This window comes from Panthera pardus, unplaced genomic scaffold, assembly GCF_024362965.1.
Source record: "Panthera pardus isolate Hobbes unplaced genomic scaffold, ASM2436296v1 HiC_scaffold_25, whole genome shotgun sequence".
In the NCBI taxonomy this organism is placed as follows: Eukaryota; Metazoa; Chordata; class Mammalia; order Carnivora; family Felidae; genus Panthera; species Panthera pardus.
The window spans coordinates 88,332,798-88,345,556 of NW_026526821.1; the positions used below are offsets into that span (position 1 = coordinate 88,332,798).

At 38.0% G+C, this 12,759-nt stretch overlaps 1 protein-coding gene across 6 annotated transcripts in view; it reads right to left on the reverse strand.

Annotated features, from left to right (window-relative positions):
- The window catches only part of EXOC6B (exocyst complex component 6B), a 613,936-nt gene that overhangs the window by 262,310 nt on the left and 338,867 nt on the right, over positions 1–12,759 (reverse strand). For all 6 annotated transcript variants that reach the window (XM_053890818.1, XM_053890816.1, XM_019441650.2 and 3 more), the window contains exon 16: positions 6,259–6,370. In XM_053890818.1, coding sequence (XP_053746793.1) covers positions 6,259–6,370 — 112 coding nt within the window. The remainder of the gene's footprint in view (positions 1–6,258; positions 6,371–12,759) is intronic.

Below are 12,759 nucleotides of genomic sequence, written 5' to 3' on the forward strand. Positions count from 1 at the left end.
TCCTGTTAAAAAACGAAACAAGGGGCGCCTGGGTGGCTCAGTCAGTTAAGCGTCCAACTCCAGCTTAGGTCATGATCTCACAGTTTGTGGGTTCAAGCCCTGCATCGGGGTCTGTGCTGAGAGCTTGGAGCCTGGAGCCTGCTTTCGATTCTGTGTCTCCCTCTCTCTCTCTGCCCTTCGCCCACTCGTGCTCTCTCTTTCTGTCTCAAAAATAAATAAACATTAAAAAAAAAAACCTTTTGCTTAATTCACTTCCCCTGCCAATTACCACCTCATTGGCTTACCTTTCTAATAAAATTCCCTGAAAGAGTTGTCTTCTCCTTGCTGTCTCCAAAATCACTCTTGTCATTCTCACTCTTCTCATACATTAAATTGTGTAATTCAAGTCAACACCTTATTTTAAAATGGTTTTATATTTACAAAATAGCTTCAAAAAGTTCCCAAGTGTGCCACACCCAGTTCTTCCTATTGCTAACATCTTCCATTACTATGGTATATATGCCACAACTAAGCAACCAACATTGGTATATTACTGTTAACTGAGCAACACGCTTTATTCAGATTTCACTAGTTTCTCCCTAATGTTTTATCTTTTTCAGGATCTCGTCTAAGATACCCCATTACATTTAGCTGTTATATCTCCTTAGCTTCTTCTGGTCTGTGACAGTTTCTTAAGACTTGTTTTTGATGACCCTACAAGTTTTGAGACGTACTGGTCAGGTATTTTGTAGAATGTCCTTCAGTTTGGGTTTGTTTAATCTTTTTTTCACAGTTAGACTGGGGTCATGGGTTTTGGAAGAAAGATCACAGGTGCCTTCTCATCACATCCTATCAAAGGTACATGCTATCAATATCACTTATCAATGATGATTTTAACCTTGATCACCTGACTGAGGTAGTATCTGCCAGGTTCCTTCACTGTAAAGTAACGTTTTCCCTCCTTCCATACCCTACTTTTTACATGAAGTCATAAGTACAACCTACATGCAAGGGGTGGGAGCTAAGTCTCACCTTCTCGAAGGGGTAATATCTCTATACATTATTTGAAACTCTTCTGCACAGGACCCATTCTCTTTTCAACCTGCTCCATCAGGAGCCTTCTATCATCATTCTATTAAAAGTTATCTTATTGAGGTCACCGACATACTCCAAGTTGCTAAGTCCCATAGTAATTCTTAATTTTCATCTACCCTGATCTATTATCAGTATTTGTCATAACTGACCACTCCCTCCTTCTTGATACACTTTTTTCATTCGGCTTCCAAGGCACCATACTCCTGTTACTGTTCTTGTTTTGTTTTGTTTTCCCTCTAATTCTCTAGTGACTCCTCAATCTCCTCTGTCACTTTCTCTTTCTCCTGACTCCTTAATAATGGAGTGCCCAAGGGTTCAGTCCTTCATCTTCTCTTCTCCATCTTTACAAATTCCTTTAGTAATATTATCCAATCAAGTGGTTATAAACATTATATTCTCCCAATTTTTCATCTCCAGGTCAAACCTCTTTTTCAAATGCCAAACTCATATATACAACCGCTTATTCAATATCACAAACTGTATATGTAATAAACACTACATATTAAATTTCTCCAAAACCAAATTCCCAATATCCTCTACCCCAACACCAGCTCTACCTAAAGTTTTTGCCATCATAGTGCATGGTACATACAACCTTCTATCTGCTCAAATCAAAACTTCATGGAGTTATCTTCAACTCCTTCCTTGTTTTCTCTCTTCCTTCAGATCCAATCATCAGGAAAGCATGCTGACTCTAAACTCCAAATCTGGTCACCTGTTACTACCTCCATGGTTACCACCCATGTGGCCATCAAATCTCGCTGCATTACTGTCCTAGCTTCCTAACCAGTCTCCCTGTTTACACCCTGCAGTATTGGGGATACCCAATACAACAATGTGATTCCTTTGAAATATGGCACATTGTACCACTAATCAAATTCCTGCAATGATGACTTCCCTCTTCACTCAAAATAAAAACCAAACACTTTACAGTGGCCCTACCACAACCCCCTAGCACTTTTGTAATCTGATCTCCTGCTTCTCTTCTTCCCCTTTCTCACTCCACTCTAGCCTTCCTAGCTTCCTTATTGTTCCCTGAACTAACCAGGAACTTAAATATCTTTAGACCTTTGCTCTAACCTCTGCCAAGAAATGCTCTTTGCCCTTAAAACAATAACTCAACATCAAGATGCTACTCTTTTTTTTAATATATGAAATTTATTGTCAAATTGGTTTCCATACAACACCCACTGCTCATCCCAAAAGATGCTCTCTTCAATGCCCATCACCTGCCCTCCCCTCCCTCCCACCCCCCCATCAACCCTCAGTTTGTTCTCAGTTTTTAAGAGTCTCTTATGCTTTGGCTCTCTCCCACTCTAACCTCTTTTTTTTTTTTCCTTCCCCTCCCCCATGGGTTTCTGTCAAGTTTCTCAGGATCCACATAAGAGTGAAAACATATGGTATCTGTCTTTCTCTGTATGGCTTATTTCACTTAGCATCACACTCTCCAGTTCCATCCACGTTGCTACAAAGGGCCATATTGCATTCTTTCTTATTGCCACGTAGTACTCCATTGTGTATATAAACCACAATTTCTTTATCCATTCATCAGTTGATGGACATTTAGGCTCTTTCCATAATTTGGCTATTGTTGAGAGTGCTGCCATAAACATTGGGGTACAAGTGCCCCTATGCATCAGTACTCCTGTATCCCTTGGGTAAATTCCTAGCTGGGTCATAGGGTAGGTCTATTTTTAATTTTTTGAGGAACCTCCACACTGCTTTCCAGAGCGGCTGCACCAGTTTGCATTCCCACCAACAGTGCAAGAGGGTTCCCGTTTCTCCACATCCTCGCCAGCATCTATAGTCTCCTGATTTGTTCATTTTGGCCACTCTGACTGGCGTGAGGTGATATTGAGTGTGGTTTTGATTTGTATTTCCCTGATGAGGAGCGATGTTGAGAAGATGCTACTCTTTTTAATAAGACCAACTTCGAACCTCCACCAGACTCCTGATTTCCTTAACATGGGTTCCTTCCTTTGTCTTCATGAAATTCACTTCCTTCTATCATACTAGAGGATTTACTATTTATTTTGCTGTTATTTATCACGTTTTCTGCCACTAGAATGTAGGCAAGGATCTCTGTTGTTGTTATTCTTGTTGTTGTTCACTTATTTATCCAAACAGCTTAGATCAGTGCCTGTTAAACACAGTAGGTATGCAATAAATATTATAAAGTCAACAAGCAAGCTATTTATCTTAACAGGACATTTGTTGTAATCTTCTAACTTTTCTTGGTTGAAAAAACTTCACCCTGTACTAAACTTGACAGTCACTGTTTACCTACCCAGACCTCTTTTTCAACAACACCAGGTAACATACATGGAGTATTTACTACATACTGGGTACTGTTCTAAGTGCTTCCTATGTTCATTCAATCCCCACAACAACCCTATGAACTACACGCTCCCAAGAACACATTTATTAAGGGAAGAGAACCTAGGCAGAATTGGAACCCAGGCAGTCTGCTTAAGGACGCACACTCTTAACCACTGCTCTGCTGACTTTCTTCCCACAGACCTGGAAGAAGCAACCTGAGGAAACCAGCTAGACCTGCTGACTGAACAGGGACAGTCATGTAAGGTCTGAGAGTGCGAAGCATTCAAGTTACAGTAAGCGAGAACTAAAAGGTAATGTTGACCTGAGTCAACGTGGGGAAGCCAAGAAGCAAGGACAAAAGCAAGAAAACCAGTGTACGGAGAGGAAAAGATAAAAGGATAGAGCATATAGACAGAAAAAAGAAGAAATGCGGTAACATAAATTCGAACAAGACAGGCAGACAGACATTAGCTTACAGGAACTCTTAAGACCTGAAGGAACTGTCTGACAACCTGAAATAGGGTTCAGTTAGTTTTGTGGTTTTATAATACTTGTACTGCTTGAATGGATATGTGCTCGCTGACACAAAATCATCTCTACCTAAACAATTTCCACAGTACTATGGACTTCTTGTAAAAGCCCCTTTGTTATGATGAAATAATTAAATCAGTATGGAAATCAGTAAAAGTGAATTAAGTTTGGGAAAAAAACAACCCAGACTTAGGTCTCGTTTCTATCATTTTGTTAACTATATGACCTCAGGCAATCTCGCTGAACTTTAATTACACTTTCTATAAAATAGGAATAATAACACATGCGTAGCTAGCTTCAAATGTCATTGTACTAAACGAGATGGTATTTGTGAATAGACTATGAAGAATACAAACTGTTCGACAAATGTTACCTAGTATGATGATGCGTGCAGATGTGAACTCATGCTAGTTACCTGTAAAGGAGGATATAATGTCTTTCCAAAGGTGAGCAATATAATTATTCTATTGGCGATAAAAATCACTGGGTATGTATTTGTCTGTATGTGTACAAACCACCATAAAAGCCAAAATAAATAAATGTGTGTAGATGTTCCTTCATTCATATGCAAGGATATTGATACTGAAAGTACATTATTACCTAGAAAGATCCAATGACTTAGGAATAATATTTAGCATCCACTGAAAAGGTGCCAAGAACTAAAATATAGTTCTTTTGATAAGCTTCTACTGCTTCTCCTGTCCTGACCTGACATGTGCAGGGCCCTTGCAAAGGACAATGGTGTCAGGAAAACTGAAGAACTGAGAAGTTAGGTCTTTCTCTTAAGATGTCACAGTAAATCAATGGCATGCACAGTCACAACTAAACTCAAGAGACTTCTGAGGCCAAAGCTGTTTCTATCACACCATCTTCCTTCTAAGCTACCTGTTTAAAATGTTTTAAGAGACTGTTAAATGGCATAAGAAAACCTGTATCAAAAGTTATAATACAGAGATAGTTCAAAAACTAAATAACAGACTTCCTGTCCTACCTGGGATCCACATAAGGAGAACAGTGCACTGTAACAGAAGGAGGAGGACTTCCTACTTTTCACTCCACTTCATTCCACTTTCCTTTTGCTCAGCCTTCCTGACGATGAAAAGAACTTAACCTATTCTCAGACATAAAGATAATACCTAATATCTCTATACCCAGCAACAGAAAGGAAGCTCTGCAAAATGAGGGAACTGTCCTAAATAATGTCAAATGTAACTTTCAATCATAAAAAAAGTTTGTTATACACGGAACTCAAACACTGCCAAAGTTCCACATTATAATAGTTTAAAATCTTCACCCAGGGAAAGAAGCTAGCACTCCAAAATCAGAAGGAGATGTTCACCTGGCTTCCAGCTGTCTTTACCTATGAGTCAGATTCATTAACCATTTGCTGAATTTCACCATGATCTCTGACAGTGTATATCTGAAAACGTCAATTTTTCCTAGAGCAACGGACTTCCAAACTACACCACCTCTACAAGTAAAACATATGGCCAACAGCCTTTCCCTTTCCCTGCGAAAAAAAATTCCTCCAAGCTCTCACTTTTGGCAATATAATTTCCATAAAATGGCAGGTCGACTCTCCCATGCAATCCTGGGTTTCCAAGAGAAAGGAAACTTCACATCTTTCTAAATTTTAGGACTCCACGCCAACGTGCCAAATCTTCAGTTTGCCAAGATACTGTTCGCAACACGTGTGTAATATCCCTTCTTGCTTTGTGAGATTCTGTAAGCTTCCACAGAAATGTGACGATCGCCTTTCTCCCACATTTCCTCAATCCCAGATCCCCAGACTCACATGCTGATAAAGAGTAATTCACCATTCACATACAAGAGGTATCTCAAAACCAAAAGCTGAGTCTAACACAAACCAAGGACTACAAGTGCCAATATCCTTGGCATCCATGATTTACGCACACACATGTGGTTTCATATTGTATGTTGTATTTGAACTGTCATTCGTTTGGATAGGAACCTGATGTTGACTATATTCTCCAACCAACAATTTTGTTTTTATATAATTGATGGCAAATAATACAAATGTATCCCAACAACCTCAGAAAGGAAAACCGGTTAGGTACTGAAAATAATGAGAGAGAGAGAGAGAGAGAGAGAGAGAGAGAGAGAAAGAAAGTGACTTTTCAAAATGTAATAAATGTCTCCAAGAGGACAAAAGAAAAAAACAAATGATTTGTTTTGCACTTTCACCATTAGGAATCCATCAGTAAGAACATGACGGACCGTATAGAAAGTTATAATTAACTTACAAACAGGCCCCAGAGCTTAGGGCATCTGTTCACATATTGCCTTGGCTGTCTCCATTAAGAGCAGCTTTACCTCAGTAAGTCCAATATTCTTCCTTTTAATGACATTCTGCAGAGAGTTGCTCAGAGTCCTGGTTAGCAACAGGTTTGTAGATTTACGAATCATGTCATCGACTTCGGTTGAGCTGAAAAAGAATTATCAAGAGTGAGTCATACCAGGGAGCAGGATTACTCTTGAAACAAACAAGGCACCACCAGTGGTACTTCTGATGATGTTAATGATAATGGCAGCAGCGAATAACATTTATTTTGTGCCAGAAATTATTCTAAGTACTTTAATATACTAAAATTCATTTAGTGGTCCTGGGTGGCGCAGTCAGTTAAGCATCCGACCCTTGATTTCAGCTCGGGTCATGATCTCACAGTTCATGAGACTGAGCTCCTCATCGGGCTTTGTGTTGACAGCATGGAGTCTGCTTGAGATTCTCTCTCTCTGCCCCTCCCCCATTCATGTTCTCTCCCTCTCTCTCTCTCTCAAAAATAAATAAATAAACCTATAAAATAAATAAAATTCACTTAAACTTCACACCAATGATACAAAGTACTTTTATTATTATTTCTACTTTACAGATGAGGAAATGAGGGCGCAGAGAAGTTAAGTAACTTCTTCAAGGTCATACAGTAAGTAAACAGCAAAAAAAGGCTTTGAACAAGGCCATCCAGCGCTAAAGCCCATAGCATTTAAACACTATGATAAACTGTCTCTCAGAGCACATAAACAGTTACCCAGCATGATTCCTCATCCTGAAATCATTATTTCTCCCATACTTCCAAGATCCTTCACAGATTGTTAATATTAATAATTTTCCAACCTGGTCTCTCCGTCGGCTTCCTACCGCTAATCGTGTACAGCTAACTGCTGATAACGACCCCTAAGAAAAGTTACCTCTGTATTGTCTTCTTTCATAGAATGTCTGTTTAGCTCTGATTCCAAAATAAGTGTTTTAGGCCGCTCGTTTAATAATGCATAAATGTCTTGTAATCCTTACTATCCCAAAAATGACGAATAAAGACATTTTCCTTTTTTGAATTTATTCCCTCATTTTTAATCCAGTGAACATTATTAAGCCCTTATTGTGTAATGGTTTTTTTTTTTTTCAGGTAAACTCACAACCCCAAAATCAAGAGTTGCATGCTCTAACAATTGAGCCACCAGGCACCCCAATAATGGCATTTTCTATACAGTAAAGGAAACTAAACATAAAGAAAATGATTGAATAGCTATCTATATTTATATGCAAAGTTTGAAAAAGAAAAACAGTCCTGTAACCAATAAACTAAATTCTAGACCTATACATCCTCCATGAGCCCCTGAAAGTGTAACCCAAGATGGCTTTCTATAAAAGATATGCTTTTAAGACAAATATTTCTTCAATGATAAGGTTAATGTTATAGAAATTCTAGTTTATAAACATCAAGAAATAACTGTAAATAGAGATTTGTGAGTTCTTTGTAAATTTATTGCTTGTGGGTGATGGTCACAAATTTAATCTCATCCATTTCTCTTTCTAGAGAAGAAAATCAGAGGCTTAGTATAGTCAGATTAAAAATCTTACAATTCTAAATATAAAGGCAAGGTATATTATCAGGCTATGTGGAAAACAGAAAAATATCAAAACTAAATATGACTACAGAATGCAAGGACATAATCAGGAAGGAATGATATATCAAAATATTTTCACAACGTCCATGTAAGGATACATTTAATTGACCAATACCCTCTGGCCCACTGCTAACCTTTCCAAAATTATTACTGAACTGAAATACTTCATTCCACAAATATATGAGGTGCTGGGCATTATGTGGGTAGAATAATGAGATCAAAATGGTGAATGAACAAAATAGTCATGGTTCCTGCTTTCATGTATTAAACTAATAATTATACCAGGTCAATTGTAATATGAGCTACAAATAAGTATAGGTTGCTATAAAAATTATTAACACAGGTATCTAAAGAATCTGGTGCCCCTGATATTAATCACTCTCATGATATCCTGTACTTATTACATATCTCTATTATGGTTTAAGAAGACTGGGGCGCCTGGGTGGCTCAGTCAGATCAGCACCTGACTTCCGCTCAGGTCATGATCTCATAGTTAGTGAGTTCAAGCCTTGCGTTGGACTCTGCACTGACAGCTTAGAGCCTGAAGCATGCTTCAGATTCTGTATCTCCCTCTCTCTCTGCCCCTCCCCCACTTGTGTTCTCTCTCTCTCTCTCTCTCTCTCTCTGTCATTCTCTCTGATAAATAAACATTACAAAAAAAAGAAGATCTAGCATAAATTCCACATTCGGATGTGATATAGAAGATTAAGAAAGACCACCGCTATCTTCATCACAACAAAAAAGTCAGGTCTAATCTAAAAGCTATATTTTCCTTCAATGTCCACAAAGTATAATTAGCACACATACATAAATGTATACGTGAATTGCGCACCATGACAAGCCTTTGAAAGGTGACCAAAGGGTAGCAGTCACTTTCATACCTGAGGCCATTTGCTACTCTGGGTACAGATAGATACAAGACTGAAACAGTCAGAGGCTGAAAGGCTTTGGTGAGATGAAGAGAAATTAGCCAAACCATTAACAGTATGGACTGCTATGACAGTTTGGAATCCTGGAGAGCCCCCAAAACAAAAATAAATGAGCTGATGCAATAATTCTCCCCTACAAGAATTCTGCTCCATAAGAAATGGTGAGGGGGGTGCCTGAGTGGCTTGGTCAGTTGCGCTTCTGACTCTTGATTTCAGCTCAGGTAATGGTCTCACAGTTCATGGGTTTGGTCCCCATGTAAGGCTCCGCACTGATGGTGAGGGGCCTGCTTGGGATTCTCTCTCTCCCCCACTTCTCTCTGCCCCTCCCCTGCTTGTGCACATGTGCGCGCTCTCTCTCTCTCTCAAAATAAATGAAAACACACAAACACACACACACAAAAAGGTGAGGGCAGGGCAACTGGGCAGCTTAGTCAGTTAAGCATCCCACTCTTGATTTGGGCTCAGGTCATTATCTCATAATTGTGAGATCCAGGCCCCTATCGGCTTCACACTGAGCATGGATCCTGCTTGGGATTCTCTCTCTCCTTCTCTGTCTCGGCCCCTCCTGCACTCAATCTCCACCCCCTCCCCCCAAAAATAAATAAGCAGTTATAAAAAAAAAAGAAAGAAAGAAAGAAAGAAATGGTGAAGACAATGCTAGAAAACAGAGACAGATCTTGCAAATTCTGCAAGGGGTTTTGTTTCCAGGGCTACAGAAACTCAATCCAAAAAGGAGAAGAAACTAACTAATGATGAAACCAGCCCAGCTCAAATCCTGTTAAGATCAGAGATAAGCTCCTGGATAAAAGCTCTGGAATTTTAGAGTTGGTCTTCTGGGCAAAGAGATTCTGCAGTATCATTTGAAATCAGAAGTAATTTGAAACTAATTAAAACTGAGACTCACATTCAGTTCACTCAAGAAATCTAATGATCTATCAAGTAGCCAGGAGTTGCAGAAGAAGAAAAAGAATGAGAAAGGAGGCATATTTAAAGACATACTGGCAAAATCATCTCCAAACATGACAAAATATTTCAACCCACATATCCAAGAGCTTTAGTACCTCCCACACAAAATTAACATACACATTTAACAACATCAGAGTCATTTAACAACATCAGAGTCATGGGGTGCCTGGGTGATTGAGTCAGTTAAGCGTCCAACTTTGGCTCAGGTCATGCTGTCACAGTTGGTGAGTTCGGCCCCCGCATTGGGCTCTGTGCTGACAGCTCAGAGCCTAAAGTCTGCTTCAGATTCTATGTCTCCCTCTCTCTCTGTCCCTCCCCTGCTTAAACTCTGTCTCTCTCTCTCAGAAATAATAATGAATAAGGTTTAAAAAAAAGAATATTAGATCAAATTGTAAAGTCCAAAGATAAAAAGAAAATCTTAAAAACAACCATGGAAAGAAGACAATACGTTCAGAGGAACAAGAATAATAATGGCTTATTTCTCTTCAGAAAACAATGGAGGCAGACAGTGGTATGACATCTTTAGACTATCAACCTAGAAGTCCATGTCTTAGAAAATATATTTTGAAAACACAGGTGATAAAAATACTTTTAGAATAATTTTAAAATTATTTTAAAGTATTTTAGAAATATTTTTAAAAGCCAAGAAAATGCCACACCAGCAGATATACCCTAAGGAAATGCTGAAAGAAAAATTTTCATGCTGAAGGAAGATGATGCCAAAGGGTAACCTCGATATGTAGAAAAGAATGAGAAGGCCTGAAAATGGTAACTATGTAGTGGGTAAAAATAATACAATTTTTTTTCTTGAACTGTAAAATATTATTAAATGTTCAAACACACAATAAACTATTTTACGGTTAAAACAGGTATATAAGTGAAATATGTGGCAACAACATCAAAAAAAAAAAAGAGAAGATAAACTATTTTACGCTGTGGTAAGATTCTTAAATTACATACAAAATGATATATTATTCAGGGTAAACTGTGATAAATTAACAATGTACACTGTAGTCCCCACAGCAACCACACAAACAAACAATTGGGGGGAAAAAGCTATACTGAAGTAAAGCCAATAGGAAAATAAATCACAATACTAAAAAAATTCGGTCAAGAAGAAGGAAGGAAAACATGAAAAGATGAGCAAAAAATGAATGAGACAAACAGAAAAACAATAGCCAGCATGCAGGCTTAAATTCAACCACATCACTAAATTCATTAAGGTACGCTCCAATGACACAGATTGTATCAAGAGCCAAGAAGCACCTATTTGTTGACTCAAAATGACACATTTAAAAAAAAAGACACATGCCCAGATCTTATTTTCAAGATACCACTCAACACTAAAGGGAAGTGGGCCCCTTGGAGAAATCAATGATACCATGGTTAAGTAAGGAAATGTCCCAAAATGTGACAGGAATGCACCAACAAGGCATAGGAGCTAGTCTGAAAGGTTAACACTCCCTACATCTGGGACAGTCTGGCATCAAAAGGAATGAAGATAGTAAAGGAATGAACCAATTGAATTAAGAATCCGTGTGTTTTAGCTGATGATAGATGATAGATAAACAGGTAGACAGACAGACAAACAGACAGATAGAAGATAGATAGCAAGGAAGAACCCCTTAAAATAGAATGCCAAGTAATATTTATACAAGGAATTAAAAAATAAAAATTAATTAAAAATCATAAACCAGTAATTATCAGAGTAAAAACTGATTCAGACAGGAATCATTTTTTTTATTAAAACAAAAATTTTTTAGCATTGATTTTTGAGAGAAAGAGACAGAGTGGGAGTAGCAGAGGGGCAGAGAGAGAGGGAGACACAGAATTGGAAGCAGGCTCCAGACTCTGAGCTGTCAGCACAGAGCCAGATGCGGGGCTTGCACTCAGGAGCAGTGAGATCGTGACCTAAGCTGAAGTCAGATGCCCAGCTGATTGAGCCACCCAGGCGCGCCTCCAGGCAAGAATGGAGACTGTAAGAGGGAGAAAGGTGAAGAACATCTGACAACTAACAGAATACATAGTCTCAAAGTATTTCAACAAAAATACAAACATAACTTATTATAAAAAGAAAATGATAATGATAATTATAGAGGGAGAACAGACAATATGTTAACCAAGTAATCAAAATTAATATAAACCATAGGACTTATAATATTATACACACACACACACACACACACACACACACACACAGATACATATATAGAGAGAAACAACTAGGGAGGGAAGGAGGGAGAAAGAGAGAGACAGATGGGGGAGAGAAGGAGTAACAAAGCAAACACACAAAAAATGGTAACTACGTAAAGTGGTAAATATGTTAATTAAAAGTAATTGTATTGTTTCTTAATGTATGTGTATATTAAATCACCACACTTCTTTGCCTTAAAAAAATCATGTTGTACAACCTAAAAAAAAAAAAAAAAAACCGAGCAATTAAAAACAAAGGAAAAAAAATTAGTTTTAACCATTCCCAAAGCCCTTTATTTCATCATTTATCTCTTCATGTGTATAAGTTTCTACCCTGTATACTCCTTCTATGTAAAGAATTTCCTTTTATTTTATGTCTGCAGAAAGACTACACACGTCTGTTGGCAATTAATTATCTCAGCTTTTGTTTGGCTAAAAAAAATTCACTTTATTTCTGAAAGGTATTCTGTTGTCTATAGAAGTCTTGCTTGATTTGCTTGTCTGATTACTTCAAGCATGTGGCTCCACTGTCTCTGGCTTGCATAGTTTTGGACAAGTCTCCCATAATGCTTTTCATTACACCTACATATAGCATCTTTTTTTTTTTTTTTCTAAATGTCTTTAAGGCATTATGTTAATTTTTATGTTCGCTTATTTGAAAATGATGTGTTTAAGTATTTTTCTTTGCTTGCTTTGTTGCTATTGCTTTGCTGTTTATCTTAATGAGGTTCTCAAAATCTGGAGTCTCTGGTTTGATGTCTTTTATTATTTTTGGAATACTCTTAGCTATTATCTCTTAAAATATTGTCCCCCTGTTCTCTTT